Source organism: Glycine soja, chromosome 19 (assembly GCF_004193775.1).
Source record: "Glycine soja cultivar W05 chromosome 19, ASM419377v2, whole genome shotgun sequence".
NCBI classification, from domain to species: domain Eukaryota; kingdom Viridiplantae; phylum Streptophyta; class Magnoliopsida; order Fabales; family Fabaceae; genus Glycine; species Glycine soja.
In genome coordinates, this window is record NC_041020.1 from 5,281,598 (window position 1) to 5,308,305 (window position 26,708).

At 32.5% G+C, this 26,708-nt stretch overlaps 2 protein-coding genes across 5 annotated transcripts; both read right to left on the reverse strand.

Moving 5' to 3' along the window:
* Nucleotides 1–8,545: 8,545 nt before the first annotated feature.
* LOC114398418 (amino acid transporter AVT6B-like) lies at nt 8,546–12,844 on the reverse strand. 4 transcript variants are annotated; one of them, XM_028360606.1, is made up of 6 exons: nt 12,675–12,844; nt 11,879–12,311; nt 11,583–11,735; nt 10,704–10,907; nt 9,772–10,237; nt 8,546–8,979 (listed from the first exon to the last, which is right to left on the reverse strand). In XM_028360606.1, the coding sequence occupies exons 2-6, from the start codon at nt 12,309–12,311 to the stop codon at nt 8,844–8,846; spliced, it is 1,392 nt and encodes a 463-aa protein (XP_028216407.1). In that variant the 5' UTR covers nt 12,675–12,844; the 3' UTR covers nt 8,546–8,843. The 4 variants fall into 4 exon arrangements, with proteins under 4 accessions (XP_028216407.1, XP_028216405.1, XP_028216408.1 ...); XM_028360604.1 differs by having other exon boundaries at nt 11,879–12,317; nt 12,675–12,843; XM_028360607.1 differs by lacking the exon at nt 12,675–12,844 and adding an exon at nt 12,460–12,599.
* Nucleotides 12,845–20,210: 7,366 nt separating this feature from the next.
* LOC114397959 (amino acid transporter AVT6B-like) lies at nt 20,211–25,077 on the reverse strand. The gene is made up of 5 exons (XM_028360048.1): nt 24,133–25,077; nt 23,670–23,822; nt 22,863–23,066; nt 21,695–22,160; nt 20,211–20,701 (listed from the first exon to the last, which is right to left on the reverse strand). Exons 1-5 carry the CDS (start codon nt 24,563–24,565, stop codon nt 20,563–20,565), a joined length of 1,395 nt encoding a protein of 464 aa, XP_028215849.1. The 5' UTR covers nt 24,566–25,077; the 3' UTR covers nt 20,211–20,562.
* Between the last annotated feature and the right edge of the window lie 1,631 nt (nt 25,078–26,708).

Consider the following 26,708-nt stretch of genomic DNA (forward strand, 5'->3'; position numbering starts at 1 on the left):
TCCAAATGAAGATCTTATCAAAAAAGTTTTGAGATGCTTAAGCAGGGAATGACAACCCAAGGTAACAACCATTACTGAATCACGAGATCTATCTAACATGTCTCTTGCTACTTTGTTTGGAAAGTTACAGGAACATGAAATGGAATTGATGAGATTGAATCAACATGAGGAGAATGATAAGAAAAAGAGAGGAATTGCTCTTAAAGCTTCATCATCAACCCAAGAAGGAAGTGATAAGGAGGATTCAATCGAAATAGACGAAGATGATGATCTCAGTCTATTTGTAAAAAGATTCAACAAATTTCTAAGAGTCAGAGGAAATCAAAGAAGATCAAATTTTAAATCAAAGAAAAGGGCAGAAAATTTATCCTTTATTCCAAAATGTTATGAATGCAATCAGCCTGGACATCTGAGGGTTGATTGCCCAATCTTCAAGAAAAGAATAGAGAAATATGAAAAGAAAGTCTTTAATGAAAAGAAGACTAAGAAGACCAACATTACATGGGATGACAATGATATGGACTCATCTGAAGATTCAGAAAACGAAGTTGTAAACCTGAGTCTGATGGCCAAGAATTATGAAAGCGATGAAGAGGTAACATCTTCTGAAAATAACTTATCCATTTCATTTGATGAATTACAAGATGCATTTACTGATTTACATAAAGAATCAATTAAACTTGCAAAACTGGTTTCATCTTCTAAGAAAACAATTTCAAATCTAGAAAAAGAAGTTTTAAAATTAAATGAAGAATTATAAAATCTTAAAACTGAAGTTATAACTTTAATATCAAATGATACAATTCATTCTTCTACCATGTATGATAATATAGAAGTATCTAATTCATGTAATTGTTGTAAGAAATATATAGAAGAAATCAAAGATTTAAAAACTTCTCTTGCCAAATTCTCTCTATTGGCAAAAATAATTTAGATATTATATTAGAAAAACAAAGGTGTGTTTTTGATAAAGCAGGACTAGGATATAAACCTGATAAACAGCAAAAATTTCTTTGCATTCACACAAAGATATAGTTCTCCTTTCTTAACCTGTTTTTATTGTGGAAAGAAAGGACATGGTACACCTACATGTTATTTTAAGAAAAATAACAATAATATTAAAATGATATGGGTCCCAAAAGGATCTTTTATTAAAACTAACACACAATGACCCAAGAAAATTTGGGTACCTAAGTCATAAATATGTTCATATAGGATTCCTTGAAGAGGAGTTGGTACATAGATAACGGATGCTCTAAACATATGACGGAAGATGCATCGAAATTCACTCATATTTCTCCCAAGAAAAGCGGACATGTGACTTATGGCAACAATAATAAAGGTAGAATTCTTGGAGTTGGAAAAATAGGTACGAATTTGTCTACCTCTATTAAAAATGTTCTACTTGTTGAAGGTCTTAAGCACAGTTTGCTAAGTGTCAGTCAATTATGTGATAAATGCTATCTAGTATCATTTGACTCTCATAACTATGTTATTGAAAACAAGCATGATAGGAATATAAAGCATATAGGCTATAGCACAAATAATGTTTACATGATAAATTTAAATAAAAAAAAAAACCATGATCAATGTTTTCTTAGTAAAGATGATGATCCTTGGCTATGGCATAAAAGGATTGCCCATATAAACATGGAACATTTAAATAAACTAATTTCAAAAGATTTAGTTATAGGTTTACCAAAACTCAAATTTGAAAAAGATAGATTACGTGATACATGTCAACAAGGAAAACAAGTAAGGGTTTCTTTTAAATCTAAGAATATTGTGTCAACAACTCAACCCTTACAACTGTTGCATATGGATCTTTTTGGTCCTTCTATAACTATGAGTTTTGGAGGGAACTATTATGCTCTTGTTATTGTTGATGATTACTCTAGATATACATGAACATTATTTCTCACTCATAAAAGTTATGCATTTCATGCATCAAGAAACTTGCTAAAGTTATTCAAAATAAGAAAAATCTTAAAATTACATCTATAAGGAGTGATCATGGAGGAGAATTTGAAAATAAAGATGTTGAATCATTTTGTGATGAACATGGCATTGAACATAATTTTTCTGCACCCAGAACTTCTCAACAAAATGAAGTTGTTGAGAGGAAAAATAGATCCTTAGAAGAAATTGCTAAAACTTTACTAAATGATACATTTCTTCCAAAATATTTTTGGGTTGAAGCTATAAATACTGCATGTTACATCATGAATAGAGCTTTAATAAGACCAATCTTGAAGAAAACTCCATATGAGTTATTTAATGGAAGAAAACCTAACATTTCACATCTTCATGTATTTGGATGTAAATGTTTTGTGCTAAACAATGGTAAAGACAATTTAGGAAAGTTTGCTGCTAAATCTGATGAAGGTATTTTTCTTGGTTATTCATTGCAAAGTAAAGCATTTAGAATATATAACAAAAGAACTATGATTATTGAAGAATCCATTCATGTTTCTTTTGATGAATCTAATGATATTTTTCCAAGAAAAGATGTACTAGATGATATTTCAAAATCATTAAAAGAAATGCATATTCATGGAGAAGATCACAAAGGTAAAGGAGATGGAAATAATGAAGATTTTCACATTGCTGAAATTAAAGCAAATGCTAATCTTCCAAGAGAATGGAGATCTTCTAGATATCATCCTCTTGACAACATCATTGGTGATATATCAAAAGGGATAACCACTAGACATTCTCTCAAAGATATATGCAATAATATGGCTTTTGTTTCTATGATTGAACCTAAAAATTTGAAAGAAGCCATACCTGATGAACATTGGATAATAGCTATGCAGGAAGAATTAAACCAATTTGAAAGAAATAATGTTTGGGAACTAGTTGAGAAACCTGAAAATTACCCAGTTATAGGAACAAAATGGGTATTCAGAAACAAGTTAGATGAAAATGACATAGTTATTAAAAATAAGGCTAGGTTAGTAGCCAAAGGATATAATCAAGAAGAGGGGATAAAATATGAAGAAACATATGCTCCAGTTGCTAGATTAGAATTCATAAGAATGTTATTAGCCTTTACATCCATAATGGATTTTAAACTTTATCAAATGAATGTGAAGAATACCTTTTTTTAATGGCTTTATCCAAGAGGAAGTATATGTAGATCAACCCCTTGGTTTTGAAAACTCAGATAAGGCTAGTCATGTTTTTAAATTGAAAAAGGCTTTATATGGCTTAAAACAAGCCCCTAGAGCTTGGTATGAACGTCTGAGTAAATTTCTTTTAGAAAAAAGATTTTTCTAGAGGTAAAGTAGATACTACTCTCTTTATTAAGAAGTTAAATAATATATTATTAGTTCAAATCTATGTTGATGATATTATTTTTGGATCCACTAATGACTCTTTATGCAAAGAATTCTCTCAAGACATGCAAAGTGAATTTGAAATGTCAATGATGAGTGAACTAAATTTCTTTCTTGGGTTGCAAATCAAGTAAACCAAGAATGAAATATTTGTCAATCAATCAAAATATTGCTAAGACTTGATTCACAGATTTGGGATGGAGAATGCTAAGCATATGGTTACACCAATGAGTACTGCTTGCTATTTGGATAAAGATGAAACCGGTCAGTCAATAAATATTAAGAAATATAGAGGTATGATCATATCACTTCTTTATTTATCTACTAGCAGACCAGATATAATGTTTAGTGTGTGTATGTGTGCTAGATTTCAATCAAATCCCAAAGAATCACATCTTAGTGTCGTTAAGAGAATTATAAGATATTTGTTAGGCACAATGAATATAGGTTTATGGTATCCTAAGAATTCCACATGCAACTTAATAGGATATTTTGATTCTGATCTTGCCGGTTCTAAAATGGATAGAAAGAGCACCAGTGGAACTTTTCATTTCATTGGATCTGCTATAGTTTCTTGGCATAGTAAGAAATATAATAATGTTGCTTTATCCACTGCTGAGGCAGAATATATTTCTGCTAGCAGTTGTTGTGCTCAAATATTTTGGATGAAACAACAACTTTCTGATTATGGAATATTTCTTGATCATATTCTTATAAGATGTGATAACACGAGTACTATAAATCTATCTAAGAAATCTGTTCAGCACTCAAGAACCAAATCTCTTCCAAACCCACCGATCAAAATTAGCTGAAACACCTTCAAATGGTAGAATCATCAAAGAAGCGAAAATGATCTTCCTCCACCACCATTGCTGCTGGTCACCGTCGCCAAGGAACCTCTGGAGACCCACCTGCACAAGTTCCTCCATCTCCTTGATCATCCATATTATTTTCCTCAGATGATCAGCGTCAGAGGTACTACTCTCAATTATGTAATAGAGTCATTCTAGATCCTAAGTACCTTGACCTTGAATTTTTTGATGGAGAAACATTTGATTGTTACCAAGTGTTTTAAAATTCTGCTTTGGTTGATTTCATGTCTCTGAAACTTCCCTACTTTCCTGAATTAGTTAAGGTTTTCTATAATAATTTGAACATTCTTTACTATTAATAACACTAACAACTACACTCAAAGACAATCTATTGAACATAAGGAGGATAAAACTCAATGAGTTACCTACTTGTCTAGATCATTGATATTTAAAAGATCTAATTCTCTTCTAACAGCAAAAAATGTTTCTTTAGGGAGAGGTTTTGTAAAGATATCAGTTAATTGATTCTTTGTATCAACGAATTCTAGAACACAATCTCCCTTTTGAACATGATCTCTCACGAAATGATGTCTTATTTCTGTGTTTGGTTATTTTATACATTGTTTTGGATGATTAAGACTTGCTTGGTTTATTCTATGGATTGAATCAGTTTATGGATGAATTGTGCTATGATTTTGATGTTGCCTTAGTTCCTTTCTCTAGACGTTTTTGGATTTTTGATGTTGCAAAGGGGGAGAGAACAAAGGTAGAATTTATCATGAACTTAGGCATAAATTCCAATCTTAAGGGGGAGTAAGGGTTGTGAGCACGCATTATCAAATCGTATATCGTTTATCTCGATTTCAAATTATTTTCATCATCAAAAAGGGAGAGATTGTAGAAGCATATATGATATGAAGTTTTGATGATGCCAAAGATGAGCGCGATTTGAGTCAAGAATTCAGAAATTCAAGAAGAACGATGTACTTAGTTCCTAGGATCTTAGAAAGAATTCCTTAATTGATGCTGCACAAGTTTGGCAAAAGGATATTTTACAAAAGCTTTTTGAGATTTCAAAAATATGATATTTTCTCTCTGGTAATCGATTACCAAAGGATGTAATCGATTATCAGTGGCCAAATTGATTTTTGAAACAGTTTTACAAATTTAGAATTTGATTTTAAAAGGCTGTAATTGATTACACACAGTATGTAATCGATTACCAGAAGTTAAACCTGTTTGTAACAACTTTTAGAAATTTGAATTTAAATTTTAAGAGTCTATAATCGATTACAACATTTGTGTAATCGATTACCAGACATAAAAATTCAAATTTCAAGTTTGAAGAGTCACAACTCTTCAAAAACTAACTACGTAATCGATTACCACATTTATGTAATCGATTGCCAGTAAGGAATTTTCGAAAATAACTTCAAAGAGTCACAACTATTCAAGAAGTTTTTGAATGACCATTAAAGGCCTATAAATAGGTGACTTGGGATACGAAATTCCTTAGAGTTTTTTTGAACAACATTGTCTTATCCTCTCAAAACCAAATTGTCTTATCCTCTCAAAACCAAATTGTCTTATCACTCTCAAAATATTCCTTGGCCAAAATACTTGCAAATTCAATAAGGAATCCTGATCAATCTTCAATTGTAATATCCTTCTCTTAAAGAGAGAAAATTCTTCTTCTTATTATTCAAAGAGATTTGTTTAAGAGATCGGGAGTCTCTTAAGTAGTAAAGATATCTGAACACAAGGGAAGGGTGTCTCTGTGTGGTTCAGAGTTTGTAAAAAGCTTTTTACAAGATAATGGAAATCTCAAGCGGGTTGCTTGGGGATTGGACGTAGGCACAGGACGTGACCGAACAAGTATAAAATCTGAGTTTGCATTCTCTCTTCCCTTAAACTTCTTTTATTTATTGATATTTATCTTTTGCTTTAAAGAAGTTTATTTTGAATTGTCTTTTGAGTAATTCATATTAAGGGTGCAGTGTTAATCCAAAACTAGAGTTAAATTTTAATTGGGAATAGTTTTTGTATCTTAATTCAACCCCCTCTTCTTAAGATAACTGAGGCCACTTGTCCAACAGAGTCTTAGTGTATCTGTTGCATAATGCTTGCGTATTTATTGATATTGATTGATTTAGTGATATTGTGTTTTGATCTTTGAGTACGTGAATGATGTGAAAATAAATGAGACGTGTTGGGTTGTGATGTGATGTTATGTGACAAAGTGGCGGAATTACGTGAGTTATGTTTAAGTAAGTTGTATCTCATTTACATGATATGTATGTCTAGTTGTCTCGTTTCTCTCTACTAGTTAGGAATGTGATAACTCACTCCCCGTGTGCTATTTGTGTTTGGATCTTGTGATGATTTCGAACTTTGTGTTCGTGGGAGCAGATGGTTAGATGAATGACTATGGAGAACCTCATGCTAGAGGATGCAGGAACACAATACTCTGATAGAATGTAACATTAGGGCATAGGTTTCTATATTTATTGCATGAAGTCTTGGACGACCTTGTTTGAGTCGAGATAATTTTATTATTTATTTGCACAAGCTTTATTATGATGCGAAAAAAGTGAATGTGAGTCTTTTACCATTTTGAAATGATTTTATTTAAATGTGTTTTAAGAACTTTTAACTAATTATAATTTGTTTTCCTTTTACTATTAGTACATATATGTATGTGGTAGAGGGTGTTACAATATTCCTGTTAAACCTTGTTATAATATCATATAACAATTACGTGACGCACGTTAAGTGTTATTGTAGCATGTTTCTTGTTACTTTGTCTTTATGTTTATTCAAAATGTGATGTAGTCTGGTAAATTGATAAGATAACCGATAAAAGCAACTCAATGAAATAGAAAAAAAATAGTAATTTTGTTTTTACTTATTACTACCTTTATCTCTATATATACTACCTTTATCTCTATATATAATACTTGTTCAACTAATTCTCATTTTTTAAGAAAAGTGATTAATTTAGTGTATCACTTTAAATTTGTCAATTATGTATATTGTTCTTTCAAAATTATCTTTCATTTCTCTCTCTACTTAGTTATTTCTTATTAAGGAATAATTAGTGTTCGGAGACAATACTGTGATTAATTAAGAGCATTATAGGATAAAATTAATTAAGACTTAAATATGTTTTTTATCCCTGATATATACCTGACTTTAGCATTTAATCCCTGATAAATTTTTCCTTCAAATCTGTTCCTTGATATTTGAAAAGTTTTATTTTAGATCTCTGTCGTCAATTAAATAATGATGTGTCCGTTAAATATTTGATAATGCGATTTGTGACCGCTAAAAAACCGTTAGTATATGTTTCAAAATCAAATTTATATTTTCTGGCAGTAAAAAATCATCGGTATTTGTTTCAACTCAATTACCCCTCCGTACACCCTTAATTCCACGAACCATAACCTCCTCCTCACTCCATTTGCAATTCAACTTTCTCTTGTTCCATTCCCTTCTCTCACACACTTCTCCTCGCTCTCCATCCCCGTTCCGTAATCGTTGTTGGTCGGAGCATCCTATTGTGTGCTTCCACCAACGAATCCACCTCCACCTACACCATCGCCCTCAACAACTCCGATGCCACCGACTCCATCATCTTCATCCTTTGTGCCCGTAACCGGATCAACCTCCTTCAGGTCATCACCAGGGTCTTCAAGGTCCTCAACCTCACCATCGACCACACCACTGTCAAATTCAAGGAAGACTTCTTCATCAAGACATTCTTCGCCATCGACTTCCACGGCAACAAAATCGAGAACTCCAATAGCATCCACCTCGTCTTGCCCCTCCACCTTGCCCTCGCCTTTTTGCTCCCCCACCCCTTCCCCCTCGCTCCATCGGCCGCCAACACACCTTCCGCCACCGCACCCTTCTCTGACAGCACAACCTCAACCTCGAACACCATAAGCTCAGTATCAACACCCTCCTCCTGGGCCCCACAAGGCCCACCACATGGGCCCACTCAAAGCCCTCAAGTTCTTTTGCTTCTCTTAATTATTGTTATTTATTTTTTAAGAAGGGGATGGTGGGGGAGGCACATGAGGTGTTTGATGAAATGATTAAGAAAAGTTTATTTATTTTTACTTGATTGATTCTCAATTGTCAGAAATTTAAATTTGATTTTGAAACAAATACTAACAATTTTTGAACCGCTACAAATCACGCTATCAAATATTTAACGCACGAATAATCACTTAACTGACAACAGGAATCTAAAACAAAACTTTTCAAATATTATGGAATAGATGCGAAGGAAAAATTTATTAGGGATCAAACACAAAAGTCAGATATATATGAGTGATCAAAAACATATTTAAGTCATTAATTAATGTAATAGACTTTTTGAAGTGGTTCTTATAAAAAGGAACAAAAATGGATCTTATATATAAGTATCGATGTAGAATATGTTTAGCCAATGCAAGCACCGTCACATATACAAGCAAATATGGGTCTTATATCTAGGAAATATAGGCATAGCAACAATAACCTCTACAATTACAACAGCAAAGATCACACTATAGCAAACTTCCATGCCTTCACATACTTTTGAATATTTATGTTACAATGAAGGCTTCTTGTTTATTCTACAATCAACCCATCTGAAAGTATGAATAAACCTGTACTATGAACTACAAAGAAAGTTTCAAGAAATCATTCATGTATAAGTTTTGTTCTTCTTGATCAAGGCATAAGCATCACTGTATATAGCCACAGCGTTTGACAAGACTGCCAAGACTATCATAAAGACAGATAGAACCTTGTCAGCTTTAGTTGTTATGTTGTGTCGATCCCTGTAATCAAAACAAAAAAAAATGGTTAATGATAATTGTTAATTAATTAGCAGAAAAGGCATAAACAGAACAAACCATTTTTCTTGCACGAGAAAGTTGCTGTTAGACACAGAAACAGAAGAAAACATTTCAATAAAGATTTAGCTCCTCGTGAGCAACTCACTCTAGAAAGTAAATTAAATATTCTCAATCATTAATGAGAAAATTAATAGTCGATATTACATGCACATGCATAACAAATCAAGAATGAGTTGAAATATCAACCGCTAATTTTTTTCATCAATGACTAAAATTAATTACTTTACCCTTATTCACTTTGGAAGAGCCAAGCCCAATAAACACTTCTCATTCTAGAATCACTCATCACATAAGGGAATGATAATTATCTCAAAATCCTAAAATTATTACTTCCACTTATACCTTAGTAAAGCCTAAAAAATTCCCCATAATTTCTTTGTATAGACTATAGTGGTAAGCTTGTAGAAGAGTGAAGACCATGACAGAATGCAACTTCCAGCACTTTCTGCAGTTTGCTATGTCAGGGATTTTGACAATTCATAATCTGTTATTGTTTACCATATAAAGTAGGTCAATGAGATCTTCCCTAGCTAGTTATTTCCTCTCTGTAAGTTAAAGAACAAAATCCTACAATGAAGTAAATTAATCAAATATGTATTCTCTATTTACATTTTCTATTCCACTCACTAGAGGGATACTTACCCAAATACAACAAAAAACCATATTTGAAAACCAAATTCATTGCTGAACTAAGAATTTGGCGATCAAACTCACCCAAGAGTGACAGCGGCTGGAAATATGAATGCTACACAGACAGCAGCTGTTGCTCCAGTAAACTGGAAAATATCCCAAATGCTGGGTATAAAATTTGCTCCCAGGAAGATAACACCAATAAGTGAAATAGTAATTGATGCAAATCTGAAGTTATCTTGACGCAAAGGCCTATATGATGAAAATACGAGACCATCTAGGTTGACGCGCACTGCATAGAAGACAACTGGAAATACAAGCACAAGATGCGCAGCATAGCTAAATCGAACAGCGTCATTGAGCACAGAACCAAAAGGAATTCCAAGATCAGTGTCAAAATTGGCAAGCACATCATCAAGAGTTCCTTCACCAAATAGAAGGAATCCAAAGAAGCTTGTCAGTAAGTACACTGAAGCGCATAGTGCAAGGGAAGTGCGTACAACACCATGCATCTGTGAGGAGTCCTCAAGTTCATTATTTATGCTGTGAACTGCAAAATAAAGAGTGCACACAATACAACCATCAGACCATATATCCATGAGGCAATCAGGAAAATCCAAATATCTAACTGCAATCATGTCATGCTCCTTTGTAACTGAAACTTTTGCAATGGTTGTCCGTTTTTAATAGTACTTGGCCATGGGGAATCAGTTTGAAAATTCTATATCAGACTTCAAGCAACCGAGCATATGAAGCAAAAGATATACAGACATTCATCATGTGGTTAACAAAGAATGAACTATAAAATGAATAAGTGATTTGAACTCATGGTGTACAGCAAGAAACAAACAAAAATAACAAGGATATTTTATTTTCAAATTTGTAGCTGTCAGATTGACCTCACAACATTTTTCATGCAAATTATTAAATAGCTTATAGTTATATAAGTATGATGTGAATAAAAACTAAAACAAAGGGAAATGAAATCTACACAAAGGCCTAAAAAATTTACATACCGTTGTAGTGGCAGATATAGGCAGTCACAAGCACAGGAACAACAGTGAACAGTTCAAAAACTGATGCTACATCTGTAATGATCGGGAAGAGTCTGGGCATCTCAAGGCCTCCAATTATAATCTTGAAAATTGAGATTCCCACAGCAATGACAAGAAAAACAACTGCTAGTCCTACTGATAATGCAGATGTGAATTTCAATGAATCTGCAAAAACCAGAGAAGGGGCATAAAATCTTCGATTAGTATAAAAAATGAACCTAGATATATCATGATTAGAAATCCCCAATGATCCCATCACATAACTAGAACACAAATAATATTACTCCAATGGATTTAATTTGTTGGTATGAAAAGCTAGATGTATGAAATATCAAAGCAATGGAATAGTCCTAAGAATCTAAATCATTTCTATTACTTTCTGTTGTGTCATTCAAGCATCACATCATATTTGTAAGAAAGTAACATACACAGCAATAGAACAGCCCACAGTTCTCCTAATTTTTCTGCTTTTTGTAACCTTATTTTCTTCCATAAAATATATATTTTCAAACCATGACAAAAAAATGAGCAGTATGGAAATTAGAACTACTAGAATGTAATTAATGGAAAAGGATGAAATTAAGGAGGGGAATATAATGAATTGATATTGGTATTGTTTAGATTGTTTAAAACAAGGTGGAATGAAACCTGATTAAATCAACTTGGTTGTCAAAAACCCATTTATAAACACAAATCTCAATGATCAGTCATTTTCCTCACACCATTGTCTAATTTATGGCCAGGCATTTTCAGAAAGTTGTAATTTGATAAGTGACACAGTAAATAATAAGTCACCAGTTATTTTTTTTTACTTGAATTAATGACAGAAAAAACACTCACCAATTCTCTTAAAGCTGACCAAAGGTGCAAAGACAGCAAGTGTCGTAAACAAAAGAACAAAAGCTCGCCCAGTCCACCAGTGAACTCCAAACCATCCTTCAAGGACACCAGAATGGTGAGTTCCACTTGAAGATGTTCCTGAAATCACGTCACCTTCAACATGAACAACACAAAACTGAATTAGACAACATTGATGAGAAATCAATCAAGGACAACCAAAACAAGTGGCAACAATGAAACTCCACCCTAATAAACTTTGAAATTTGAAGCAATAGGCTTAAGAACACAGTCCTTACCAATAATAATCATGTAAATAATCAACACACCAATGTTATTGACAACAACACATATCTGCACCAAAGCTTTCCCATATTTCCCAAAAGCATCCCCCATGAGACTCCCATAAGAAGAAAGATTCCCCGCCCGGGAAATTCTAATCATGAACTCGATTGACTTCTCTGTCAAGAAACCTGTTAAGATTATAGCAAGAAGACCAGGCACCATCCCCAACTTCTTCACACACGCCGGCAACCCCATGATTCCAGCACCAATAATTGTGGTGGACAAGTTGAAAACAGCCCCGGAGAATGAAGCCCCATTAAACTCATCAAACCCTGCAGAATCACTCTCCTGAGCCTTTGGTATCAAAGGAGCATTCTCATCAACAACTCTCTTGTTCCTTCTTGATTCTAGCTTCTCTGCCTCAGGTGCAACACTTCCACTCCTCATCTTCACCTTACAAAAAATAATTGTATCACAATTTAAAATCAGCGTAGTAATTCTCAAAAACAAAAAATACCCATTTTTCAAGTTGAAGAAAAGCATCAAACTTTGCAGCAATTAACTCAGCACAGTTCATTAGCACAGTGATACAAACCTGAACAATGATAAATTGATAATTCAAGACACCCCAGAATCCAGAATGTAATTAAAGCATAATAAAGATTCCAAATTTTGAAACGAGAGAGAGATTTAACAGAACGCAGTAAAGAAAAACAAGAGAATGAAAGCAGATACTGGAGTTCGACCAGTAAGTAGTAAAATAATATAAGCAAGTATATTCTATTTTATAAGAATAAGTTCTTGATGTACCTTTAGACACTGAATCTTCTAGTTGAACAAGAGAGGAGTGAAAAATGAGGGGATGAATTTAGCTCTTGGTCTTCTCTTCACAGCAATAAAAAGTTATCAATCAAAAAGTAAGTACGTGTACGGAATAGGAGATGCAGAAACTCATTGAAGATGCATTTTACTAGTAAGGAACCCACGGGATGCGCGGGCCACACATATAATGTATGTTTTATTGTTTACCTTTTTTTAATTAAATATAGGTGAAAAAAGTAAATATACTTACAAACTTTTTTTTTTGTTTTTATGGTAATTATTTTTTTTTCTCTTCCATGGTTGCATGCATTTTCTTTTTTTCTCTTTATGGTTAGCATTGAAATGAATATTGAACTTAAGTTTTGGTACATATTTCTTTTGTGGAATTTAAGTTTTATATTTATTTTCGTACAAGAAGTAGAAAGAAGTTTTATATTCAATTAATCAACTATTGGAAATTAGAAATTTTCTTCAACTCTAATACTTCTCACAATTTGAGGCAAAACATCTCTTCATTCCAAGGGGTGAGAGAAAGCATTGGCACAAACAAGTATTTGGGACTTCCATCCATTATTTGGAAGAAGAAAAAATCAATCTTTGGTTTCTTTAAAGATAGACTTTCCATGTGTATTCATCCTTGGTCCACTGAGTATCTTTCCAAGGTGGATAAAGAAACTCTCATTAAGTTAGTAGCTCAATCAATACCACTTATTGTATAAGCATTTCTCTATTTCCATCTACTCTTTAGGGTGAATTAGAAAACAAATAATGAACTCTTTTTGGTGGGGTAGTATGTAACAATCACTCGAGCAAGGGTATAAACGGTTAAATTGGGAGAGGTTGACAATGAAAAAAGAATTTGGAGGTATAGGGTTCAAGCATCTTCACGCTTTTTAATCTTGTCATGCTAGGAAAGCAAGGTTGGAAATTGATGACCAACAAAGATACTATTGTTTCTAAGGTTTGGTTTATGCAAGAAGTAATGATTGGCATGAATGATCACGTGATTTTTGATGCTCTGTGGGCTTTAGCTCAAGCTTTAGGAATCAAAGTGCCAGCAGTGGAGTGGCCGATGTTTCACGAGCTGGATAGGTTCTAAAGGAATAACCAGCTTATGTTTAAAGGGGGATATAACCCCAATGATGCACATAATTGGTTGAGGGAGATCAAGAAGATTTCTCAAGCTATGGCGTGCCCTAATGCTCAGGGTAGCTCTTGGAACCTTTTTTCTAGCCAAGGATGCCTAGTTTCGATGGGAGAATGCCCATGAATGCTTGTTAGCTGAGAATAAAGTGATCAATTTGAAAGTCTTCAAAGAGATTTTTTTGGAGAAGTACTTTCCCGAGGACATCATGAAATTCAAGGATATAGAGTTCTCGGAGCTTAAATAGGGGAACATGACCACAGTCGAGTATGCAATGAAGTTTGAGAAGCATATTTTCCTCACTACAATGGGGAGACAGGAGAAAGCTCAAAGTGCGTCAAGTTTGTCAATGGCTTGTGACCTAAGATCAAGCAAGTCATTAACTACCAAGAGATTTTCCAATTTTTCATACGAACAAATGTAAGATCTTTGATGAGGAAAGCAAGGCAAGGGAAACACACGACACGACATGATTGTAGGCCTAGTCAGAGATAAGAACTTTAGTGCTCAAAATCATAGGAAGTCGTATTCAGCTTCAGCTAACCAATATGGCAACTATTATAGCAGTTAGAAGACTATCTCTAGTCAACCTACTAGTGGTGAGAGTGAGAGAGCGTCTCCTTCTAACCCACAAAGGTAAGGAAACTATGGTTGTGCTAATCATTCAACATTTGAGTCCAAAGACAAGGATGTGACTTGTTTCAATTGTGGGAAGAATGTCACATTAGGAGGGATTGCCCTAATCTTAAGAAGGAGATAAGGACTGGAGGTCAGTCAACCAAAAACCACCAAAAAAGTCTTCACTTTTAGTTTGTTGAAGCTTTGTTGACCGTTTGACAAGTGTGTTGGACAAGTGGCTTCAATAACTTAAAAGGGGGGTGAATTAAGTTTTAAAATTTCCCATTAACAAACTTTTAACCCCCTTCTAAATGATAGGCTTAGAATGCAGAAGAAGAAGCAACAATCAATTTAATAATGTTCTTTAAACATGCAAGACAAAATTGATTGCAATAACATAAATGAGATAATGGAAAAGAGAAATGCAAACTCAATTTATACTGGTTCAGCCACTTCCCGTGCCTACGTCTAGTCCTCAAGCAACCCACTTGAGATTTTCACTAACTTTGTAAAAATTCTTTTACAACTTCGGAACACCCGAGGGATCCCTTTCCCTTGTGTTCAGGAAACTCACAATTCAAGAGACAAACGATCTCTTGATCTCGATAAGTCTTTAAAGAAAGTACAAATGTTTTTCTCTCTTTTAGAGAAGAAGATACAAGATGAAATTCTTGGATAAATTCTCAATAGATTTGCAAGTGTTTTCCCAAGAGATGTTGAAAGAGCATTTGGCAATTAAGTTCTCTTAGAATATCACTCTCTTATTTTTCGAAGTCAGACACACATATATATAGGCCCTTCGTGCCTTTTCAAAATAGTTTGAAGAGATGTGTCTTTTCAAAAAGTTTTTTCTGAAATTCTTCATTGGTAATCAATTACAGATTTCTGGTAATCGATTACACAATTATATTTTGAAGGGTCATGACTTTTCAAATTGAATTTCAAGAGTTATGTTGCTGGTAATCGATTACACATCAATGGTAATCAACGGTAATCTATTGAGAGTCTTCACTTTTAGTTTGTTGAAGCTTTGTTGATCGTTTGGCAAGTGTACCAAAATGTCCAAGTAGTAAAGACTCAAAAGTCTGAGTATCGATTTCCACAGGGACTTTGTTTTGTACTCGCGTTGGATAATTTCTAATTTATAAGAGGAAAAGATGAGATGAGGTAAAAGATGAGCAAAAAGAAACAGTAACTAAAATAATAGATATTAATAAGAGACAAAAGATATAATAGGAAATTCAATTAGATGAGAATGTTAGGACCTAGCATGCCTTTTTTGCCTAAGATGTATTATTTTAGATTTTTCTCTATCAATTAGGTGAATTTTTTCTAACCACATCTATTAGAATACTTGCCCCTAATGTCTCACGATGACAAGTCTATCTTACCTATTTATCTCCCAAATGTCTTTGCAAAGACTCAATAGATAAAATGCATGAAGTTCTAATTCTAAATGTTTGCTTTGATGCATGGGCATAATGCAATCATTCTATGTCTAGCAATGATTTTATTAAGATATACATTCCTTTTAGTTCTATTAGAAATTACCCTATGTCGAGAGACTAATCCTTAAAATTGATACATGTAAGACCTTCCTTGTATTTTTATTAAGGATTATCCTTTGTCGAGCACCTAACCCCTAAAGATGATGCAAGAATGAATGATAAATGAAATTAAAATAAGAAAGGATAATAGGAAAGAAAACACTTGTTGCATTGATACATATGAAGCATGCAATACATCTTTTGGCTTTTTAGGCCTGTCAGACCCTAACTAAGGATTTATCCTCTCATAGTCATAAACATACCTTTGGAAACACATATATGTCATGATGCATGGTTCACACATATGCTTATGATTTCACTAACTTACTTTTGGAAACATGTATATGTCATGATGCATGGTTCACACAAATGTTTATGATTTCATTAACTTATCACGTGGAAGATTCAACCTCACTTAAGTTTTGTCCTCATTTTTCTAATATATAAACAAATACACCATGACATCTTAAGCACACATACTTCACTCACATTAAACATATCATATTATCACATCTATATCAATATTTACCGGATACAACATACACATATGTATTAAATCAAACTATAACATTATCAGTCTCCAACATTATAAAAATATTTGAAATTATGTCATAATAATACTACAACATCATAAATATCAACTAGTATTTTGGAACAATATAATAATAATAATAATAATAATAATAATAAACCACGTAACACCTATATCCTATTCTCAAACTTCAACGCATATTGTTGGAAGCCTTTTGGCTAATTCCAACCTGTCAAGACCTTTGTTTCATCGTAGATAAACTTAAAATGCAAAATAGTACATTAAGCACGTATTCACACATATATAAATCATTAAACAATTAAATTAATAAAAAAATATAAAAATACTATAAGAACAGTGGTATCAACATCCAACAACTAAAAATGACATAACCCACGGACATTTGGGGATGCTGCACCTAACTTTAATGCATATACATGTTTCAGTTTCACATGTCTCTGTTTTTTTTTTCTTTCAATTTCGTGACAACCCACACCGCACCTATTGTTTTTTTCTTGTCCTTTCTCGCAATCACTGTCAACATATATGAAATATTCATTCAGTCCCAAGCAAAATATTCAGAAGAACAAAAATTGCGACGCACTCGGATTATAAACAAACAACTTCAATCATTAAAAAAAAAATAGTATCAATGAAATGCTATTGATATTCATAATCCGTCCAATTGAATTTAAAACATATCATACAATCAAACATAAACATATACAATCAATTAAGATCTAGGGCCAACTTTTTTACTCCCAACTAATGTTATACCCATAAGCAAGATAATTTCACTCCCTCTTACCTCAAAAGATGTGATTCCATGGAAAGCATGCAAATAACGGTGGTACTGTGCAATTTTCCTTCGCACTCTTCCTTTCCCTGTTCTCACGGCGCAGTTGCCAAAGACAAAAAAATGAGACAAGCAAAAACTAAGTTTTAGAAAACTCTGACAGTTTTTACTGTTGAGTTTGACTTCTAAAAGTTGAAAGCCCAAAAACATATAATCCAATGTAATTATTTAATTAATTAAAACTAATAAGATAAAATATTTAATAAATAATAATGTATATAATAAATTTTAAAAATCAAGGTGTTAAAAATAAAAAGTCAGTCTGTTCGTGACCTTGAAAAAAGATTTTTTCTATTAGCATTTTTTGCAAATAATATTTTTTTAAAAAATTGTAATGTCTCTCTATATGTTCCTATTTATTAGATACAAGTTTAAAATAATATTTATTTTTTCTTATAAGACTCAATCTATAATATTTCTTATATTAATTATTTTTAGAGTAGAAATACTCATAATTTGAAGAAGAAAAAAAATATATTGACAAACAATTAGAAGAGAGGTAAATATTAATTAAATGGATAGTTTAGGAAAAATTATAAATTTAAAATAAATTTATTGCTACTAACTAAATTAATCACTTTTCTTAATCTATGATGAATTAGGTAAATATTGAATCTTATATATAGGAATGGAAAAAATATATACAAAGAGAGGACATATATATGAGAATAATCATCTTAGGTGAAAATAAGAATGATAAATTTCAACTATTAGATTAAAATAAAAGACCAAGATTAAAATATTTTAAATTCAAATTAAAACTTTATTTAACAACAAAATCTCTAAAAGATTTATCAAATAGAAAATTAAATATCTTAAAGATTTAATTTATGTTATCTTAAAATATTTCAAACTTATCACTAACATGACCATCACCATAGTCATATTATTTTCGTCACAATTATCATGACCGCAACCGCTACTACCATCATGACCGCAACCACTACTACCACCATGACCGTCAACCGCTATCACCACCACCGTGAGCAACGTCATGACCATTGTCATCACCACCAACATGATCATCGTTGTCTCTGTCGCCACTGGTGATCATAATGATGATGATAGTGATGGTAGTGGCAATGGTTGTGGTGATGATCTTGACATAAATTAATTTTTTTTTATAAATGACATAAATTAAATCTTTAAAATATTTAATTTTTTGTTTGGTAAATAAAATTGATTTTATGGTTAAATAAAATTTAAATTTAAATTTAAAATATTTTAATTTTAGTATTTCATTTTAATCTAATAATTAAAATTAATCATTTTTGTTCTCATATAAGATAATCATTCATGTTATTTGATGCTTGTCCTCACTATCACCAAAACAACATCTTGTAAACTTCTCATTAAGGAGTACTTTCAAAACCATGTTTATAACTTTCCATAACATTGATAAATTTTATAATATTGTTAAGGTGTCCCACTTAGATAGAAATATGACTAAAAATTTCCTATAAGACCGAAACAATCCTTTCTTTTTTAGCTTTGGGAAGCCTTTTTTTTCAAGAAATCTTGAAGGCTTCATGAGAATATGAAGAAGAAATATATATTCTAATGTTTGTTATAAGTTTTTTTAAAAATATTTTTGGATATCATGGATTCCTGAGAATGCTATAATTTCAATTTTTGTCATGTGTTTTTTATATTTGGGTTATGTTTGACAAAACTAGCTAAAAAATTAGTTGAAAGCTGAAAAGTTAACAGGAAGTTGAAAAATTAGTTGAAAATTGAAAATATAGCTTATTAAACTATAAACGTTCGATAAAGCTAACTGTTGAAATTGCGAAAAAGTGTAAAATAATAAAAAATAATAATAAATCATGATTTATTTAAAAAGAGTAATTAAAAAATTTGAGAAATATATTAAGGATAAAAATGGAAGCAAAATATAAAAAGTTAGAAGCTAGCGTTTTAAAAAAATACCACTTCAAGTAACTTATAAAAAAATGCTAGAAATTACTAAAAAAACTTGTTTACCAAAGATTCAAACAAGTTTTTTTATGATGAGATATGTCTTATTTTTAGGTGTTCTGTTTCTAGTTTTCTGATAGAATAACATCCTTTATTTTAGGGTGGTTATTGCTCAGGTGTTAATTTACTTGTTTGTATTGTAAGGCTATATATGTCAAACTTACTTTATTTGAATAAGTGAAGTCATTCCTTGGGATTGTTGGTCATCTATTCTCAACATTTTAACTAGTAAACAAATAAAAAATAACTGAAATGTCTTTCTGAACATAATCTTAATTTCCATTAAGAAAGGGTGGGAAGAAAATATTCCAATGGGAATGTGAAAATTTGTAGTCTAATACACATGCAACTTTCATTTTTATTTAAATTACTTTAAATTTTAAAAACTATTCCCAGAAATATTAAGATGTAACTAAATAATTTTTTTTAAATATCAGAGAATGATATTCTCATGTTATATTCTTCCAAATAATATTTCTAAAAATGTATCAAAATTTTGTGAAACAAATGTCCCATTAGTGTTGAACTAATCCAATCTATTTCTAATATTATATTTGAACCTCGCTAGTCTTTATGTTATGCCGCGTGAAACAATCTTGCTCTACAAACTTCATGCTCTAACTTTCAAATGTCCAATCCTTAGAGTGTATATGTTTAATTTTAACCAGGAATATATAATAAATAAAAACTTTACTAGACTTAGAGAAACTTCTATTATTGAATTAAATTTTGGAGTTGAGTTAGCCTCAACCCATTTCCAACAATAATATATAGCTCAGTAACTTCTTTATCAAAACATAGTTACTAATACTTTATCAGAAAAATATTTAATCAGAGTAGTGCAATACCATTAAGTGCCCAAAATGTTCTATTTCTAGGGAAATTTATAACACAAGCTATAAACAAACGTTTTAAAATACATGATTCAATCTCTTTTAAATAGGATTCTGGAGAAAAATAAAGAACCTCTAGAACTATAATAGAGAAGAGCATATTACAAAGGAGACTGAACATGTTTCAGGCCTTTACACAATTTTGAAGAACAACTGTACACAGGGCACTTCTTTCATTATTTTTACAATCAACCCATCAGATCCTCTCAAGAAACATCGATTTTCTAGTTGGCCAATAACCCTGCCACTCTTGCATCTGAAAGTATGAACATATCTGAACTGTGGACTTCCGTAGAAAGTTTCAAGAAATCACTCACGTTTAGTTGTACTATTCTTGATCAGGGCAAAGGCATCACTGTATACAGCCACAACATTCGCGAAGACTGCGAGGACTATCATAAAGACTGATAGAATCTTGTCTTTTTTAGTTCCGATGTTGTACCGATCCCTGTAGAAAGAAAACAGAAATTTAATGATAATATGTTGAGGTAATTAATCGGTAGCAAAAGCATAGACAGCAAGCTTTTTCATGCATGACTAAGTGGCTGTTAGGCACAAGTTGCTATCTGAGAAGAATAAAATAGAAGATTACTTCAGCAAGGGTTTTTATTATCTTTTTAATGTAGAGATAACCAAAATGCATTTTGCCTCTTCTAACATTTCCTTTTTTCTTGTCTTTTTCAATTGTTATTTTTATGTATCTTGAGTTCTTTACTAGTTGTGCAGCTTGTGCCTAATAGACATTAGGACTGTTCATCCTAGAATTGCTTGCTATGAAGGAATGATAACTATCTCAATATCCTTAAATCATTACTCCTCCTTTGGTAAAGCTTCAGCAATTTTGCATAATTTTATTTGTATAGACTATATTGACTATAGTGGCTTAGTGGTATGCATGTAGTGGACAACACAACTACCAGTATTTTCTGCAGTTTGATAAGTCAGGAATTCTAATTATTTAGATTTATCAGATAAATTAGCTTAATGCCATCTCCCCTGGCTAGTTATTTCCTCTGTGTAATTTAAAGAATAAATCCTACAATTAAGCACATTAATCAAATATGTAATTCTATTTAGGTCTTGTTTAGATAAACTTCTTCATAAGCACTTACAAGAAAAGAAAATAAGAAGGTGAAATAAATTGAAATCCTCCCATAAACTAGAACTAAATTATGCACTAAACTTTTATATAAGTTCTCTCATCTAACTTCTTCAAAAGTTGAAGTGCATAAATTGATTTTAGCTTGTGGAAGAAGTTCAATTCATTTTACCCTTTTATTTTTTTCTCCTATGAGTTTGTGGAAAAGTTTATCCAAATAGGACCTTTTTTTTTCCTCTTCCCTTACATTGTGGGTACTTAATACTCACCTACAGAGAACATAAAAAAAAAGTTGGAAACCAAATACATTGCTGAACTAAAAAAAGTCAGCACCAAACTCACCTTAGGGTGATGGCAGATGGAAATATGAATGATAAACTTGCAGCAGCTGTTGCTCCAGTGAACTGGAAAATATCCCAAATGCTGGGTATGAAATTTGCTCCCAAAAAGGAAGCAACAATAAGGGCCATAGTAATTGATGCAAATCTGAAGTTATCTAGAACCAAAGGCCTAGATGATGGAAATATGAGACCATCAAGGTTGATCCGCACTGCATAGAAGACAACTGGAAATACAAGCACAAGATGCGCAGCATAGCTAAAACGGACAGCGTCATTGAGCACAGAACCAAAAGGGATTCCCAGATCAGAATCAAAATTGGCAAGCACATCATCAAGAGTTCCTTCACCAAATAGGAGGAAGCCAAAGAAGCTTGTCAGTAAGTACACTGAAGCACATAGAGTAAGGGAAGTACGCACAATCCCGTGTATCTGTGAGGAGTCCTCCAGTTCATTATCTATGCTGTGAACTGCAAATAAAGAGGGTATGCATTGCAATCATCAGATTATGTATCCATGAAGCAAACAGGAAGATCAGTATAGCTAACTGCAGTCATATCATGCTCCCTTCTATGACCACTTTAAGCAATCAAGCATAGGATGTAAAAGGTATACTTCCATTCATCATATTATTAACTCAAAATAAAGTATATGATCAACAGGTTGAAGAAATTTAGGAGCCGTTTCATTTCAGAAAACATTTCCAGATATTCTATTCTCACTTTGTTTCTTGTTTTGTAAAATTTGTACATGAAAAGGGAAAACAAAAAACAACAAAAAGTTGTTTTCACTGTTTTCTGTATAAACTTTTGAAATCAACAAACAAAATGAAAATAGAAAACATTTTCTCAAACCCAACGATTCCAGTGTCCCAGTTTAATATCATGGTCGACAGCTAGAAACAAACCAAAACAACTTTAGCCAGTCATAAATTGACATGCACGGTACAAACCATTTTACTTTCATCAATACTTTCTTTTCAAATTAGTTGGACAAGGACAAGGGTGAGTCTCACACGGTGAGGTTTATGGAAGGATCTGCCAGATTGACCTCACAATATTTTCCATGTAAGTTAATATCAAAACTTAGCTACATGTATCAGTTTTCAATAAAAACATTAAAACAAGGGTGATAAGTTGAGTTCCATACAAAGGTCCGAGAAATTTTCATACCATTGAAGTGGCACAGATAGGCTGTCACAACCACAGGAGTTACAGTAAACAGTTCAAAAACTGAGGCCACATCAGTAATGATCGGGAAGAGTCTGGGCATCCCAATGCCTCCAATTGCAATCTTGAAAATTGAGATTCCCACAGCAATAACAAGAAAAGCAACTGCTAAGCCAAATGATAATGCAGAAGTGTATCTCAACGAATCTGCAAAATCCACAAAGCACACCCATACAATCTTCATTGATTTGTCATAACATATAAGCTTAAACCTAAGTATGTCATGACAATTGCTCTACCTTTGTCCCATCACATAACTTGAAATAAAAAACAATTGCTCAAAGTGTTTAGTTATTTGTACCAAAATGCAAGATGTATACAGTGCCAAAGCAATGGAGTGATCCTAAGACTATAGTACATGTCTAATTGTCTACTATGTCATACTAATAGTATAGCATATATGGAAACAAAACAACACAAAGCTTTTCTAACTTTTCAATTACTTGTTTGCTTAATTTCTTCCATAAACTATATATTTTTAAACCATCACAAAACTGAGAAATATAGAAACTAAAGCAATTGACATTCTTCTAATATGGATTCCTAGCTTATCTCAAGCTTTAATGCTAATTTATCTTGACTGCCAATACTTCCAAAAAATACTTTTGAGTAATTTGAGATGAACAACAGTCATTGTAGCAACACCTAAGAATTGTCACAAGCACAACCAATCGGTGGTCAAAAGCCAACATTGTGCTAACATTATCTTCTTATTTTTCACTTCAATTAATGAAAGAGAAGAACACTCACCAATTCGCTTGAAGCAAGACAAAGGTGCAAACACAGCAAATGTTGTAAAAAGAAGAACAAATGTACGTCCTGTCCACCAGTGAACTCCAAACCATCCTTCAAGTACACCAGAATGATGAATTTCACTAGAAGATGTTCCAGAAATCACGTCACCTTCCATATTAACAACACAAAACTGAATTACAACCCAAAGTTCTCATCTAAACAGATTGAGGGGTTCAACTAAAACCTTAACTTATGAATTAGATAACAAGTCCAACGGAATAAATACCGAGTTTAATTTCCATACACGGTCAATGTAAAGATCTTTATATTGCCAAATGACAATTAATTAGAAATCACCTTATCATACATGACAAGTATGATCAAATGACAATGTATAAAACAAAAAACTAAAACTATCTGTGCATTCTAATTAAATTCATAAAATCTTATGTATTGGGCTTAAGAACATAGTCTATACCAATAATAATCATGTAAATAATAAGCATTCCAATGTTGTTGATTATAACACATATCTGCACAAGAGCTTTTCCGAATTTGCCAAATGAATCCCCCACGAGATTCCCATAAGAAGAAAGATTCCCTGCACGGGAATTCCTGATCATGAACCCAATTGACTTCTCTGTCAACAAAGCAGTTAAGATTATAGCAAGAAGACCAGGAACCATTCCCAACTTTTTCACACATGCTGGTAACCCCATGATCCCAGCACCAATAGCTGTGGTGGATAAGTTGAAAACTGCCCCAGAAAATGAAGCACCATTGAATTCATCTAAGCCTTCAGCATCAGCATCATGAGTCTTCGGTATCAAAGGTGTCTTCTCATCAACAACTACTTTGTTCTTCCTTGATTTTGTCTTCTTTGCCTTATGCTCAATACTTCCAATTGTCATTTTCAGCTTTCAAGTCCTCTCTTTTTCTTTTTAACTAGAAATTTGAAACCAACCAGCTTAACTAATCTGTCAGAAACAAAATACACCCTTTTTTTTTTAAGTTGAGCAATGATTGAAACTTTGGAGCAATTAGTTCAGCAAAACTCACACGCTCAATGATACAAAACCTGAAAAACAATAATTCAAGACACCCCAGAATCCAGAGAGAAAAGAAAATATGATAAATATTGAAAATTTGAAACTGGGGAGAGGATCAACAAAACCCAGATCACCAAATTGCTCAGAATTCAGAACCCAAATCTCTCTTAACAAAACAATCACCGGAGCCAACAAACGAGAGAGATTTTGGGTGTGTTGGACAAAGTTTGGAAATATGGAACCAGAGAAGAAAATGAAGAAAGATAAGAAAAATTAGAAGCCAAAAAAAGTGAACGATGAAGGTTGAATGTGAATATTACTACAGTTTGTTTATATGCCAAACAAAGAGAAAGGGAAGGGAAGATAGGAACGTATCAATAATAGTGTTTGATTAAGATGGATAAATTGTTGTTTGTAGGGTAATTCACATGACAAGTGTTAATTGGTTCTATACTTGCTAATAATATAAAAGAAATATTTTATTCTTTGTTAATTTTTAGATTTTTATTATTTTTTCTAATAACTATTCATTACTCTCAGATTGTTAATTTTTTTTAGTTAAAATAAATATAAAAAAACAGCATTTTCATCACGGAATGTCTCTCTACTAATATAATATAATGTTGACACAATTGCCAATTGTATGACCAAATCGTAAACCTCTCTTGCCTATTGGTTTGTATTTGAAAAAGACAGCATACAAACTTTTGTTCTTTTTGGGAATAGAACACTTTATTTAAATGAGTTTGGCTTTTGAGTTTAATGTGTTTGTAGCAATAATAACATAAAATAGTTTTATATTATTATTTAACAATAAGTTATTATTTAAATTATTTTAAAATAATTATTTTAAAAATTAATAAATTTATCATACATATTGAATTATAATTAAATAATTATTTAAAACTTTTTATATTATCAATATATATGTTAGGAATCTTCTTTATTTTATTAACTATAACTAGAGGGAAAACAGATGCACACAAGAACCTATATAAGATAGTACACAGAGATAAATGATTTGTTATTATTATTTGTTCTTTTACTCTTTACACAAGGAAGAACACTCTCTTCCCTTACAATACTGAAATATTTCTCGGTTCTCTCAATACAATCAATTCCTCTCCTTTTCTCCTTCTACACAAAGCTATTACATATTCAAACTAACTAACGTGCTAGTTGGCAGAGTCTAACTAACTCCTAATAATTTAACTATCACTCCTTCTCCTCTTATTCTTCCTAACTGTACCGTAGCAACTACTTAACTACAATAGATGATTCATCTTGCCTAACAATACCCCCTGGAAAAGAATCCTGTCCTCAAGGTTGAAAGCATGGAATTGTTACATCATGATCTGTCCTCCTAGGTTGCTCCTTCAACATGTTGTCTTTTCCACATGATTAATACTTGTGGAATTTATGTTCCTGCTAGACCAAACATCCTTATTCCCACAACTTGTTCCGGTTGTATCCCTTGTTCTTCGGTTTGTAGTTCCTTTGGCAATTCTACCTCAATATGATGTTCTCCCACTACAAGTTTCAATTGGGAAACATGAAAAATAAGATGGATTCAAGCAGTGTCGAGTAATTGCAACTGAAATGCCACTGCTCCAACTTTTTTAACTACTCAATAAGGGCCATAGTATTTGGTTGATAGCTTAGGATTTAATCTTGTAGGCATTGAAGCTTGTTGATGCGGCCTTATCTTGAGATACACCCAATCTCCCTCCTTAATCTTTGAAGGTAGGTGATGATTATTGGCATACTTTGTCATGTGATTCTGAGCTTTGTTTAGATGAAACTTCAACTGATTAAGTGGTTCATCTCTTTCCATAAGATCATAAGTCACTGCCTCAACTAGGACTTCCCCTGGAATGAACCTTGCCAAAGATGGGGTGTTAGACCATAAACTATTTCAAATGGGGTACACCTAGCAGCTCCCTGGTAACATGTATTATACCAGTATTCTGCACATGGGATAAACTCAGTCCAATGATTCCACAAA

Excerpts from the sequence above, each read along its gene's own strand:
- LOC114398418 (XM_028360606.1), bottom strand. The coding sequence starts at position 12,311 with ATGAGGAGTGGAAGTGTTGCACCTGAGGCAGAGAAGCTAGAATCAAGA. Across the intron at positions 11,736-11,878 it reads TATTTACATGATTATTATTG|GTGACGTGATTTCAGGAACA; the intron begins GTAAGGACTGTG and ends TTCATGTTGAAG. Across the intron at positions 8,980-9,771 it reads CCAGCCGCTGTCACTCTTGG|GGATCGACACAACATAACAA; the intron begins GTGAGTTTGATC and ends TTTTGATTACAG.
- LOC114397959 (XM_028360048.1), bottom strand. The coding sequence starts at position 24,565 with ATGACAATTGGAAGTATTGAGCATAAGGCAAAGAAGACAAAATCAAGG. Across the intron at positions 23,823-24,132 it reads TATTTACATGATTATTATTG|GTGACGTGATTTCTGGAACA; the intron begins GTATAGACTATG and ends TTAATATGGAAG. Across the intron at positions 22,161-22,862 it reads CTATCTGTGCCACTTCAATG|TTCACAGCATAGATAATGAA; the intron begins GTATGAAAATTT and ends CTTTATTTGCAG.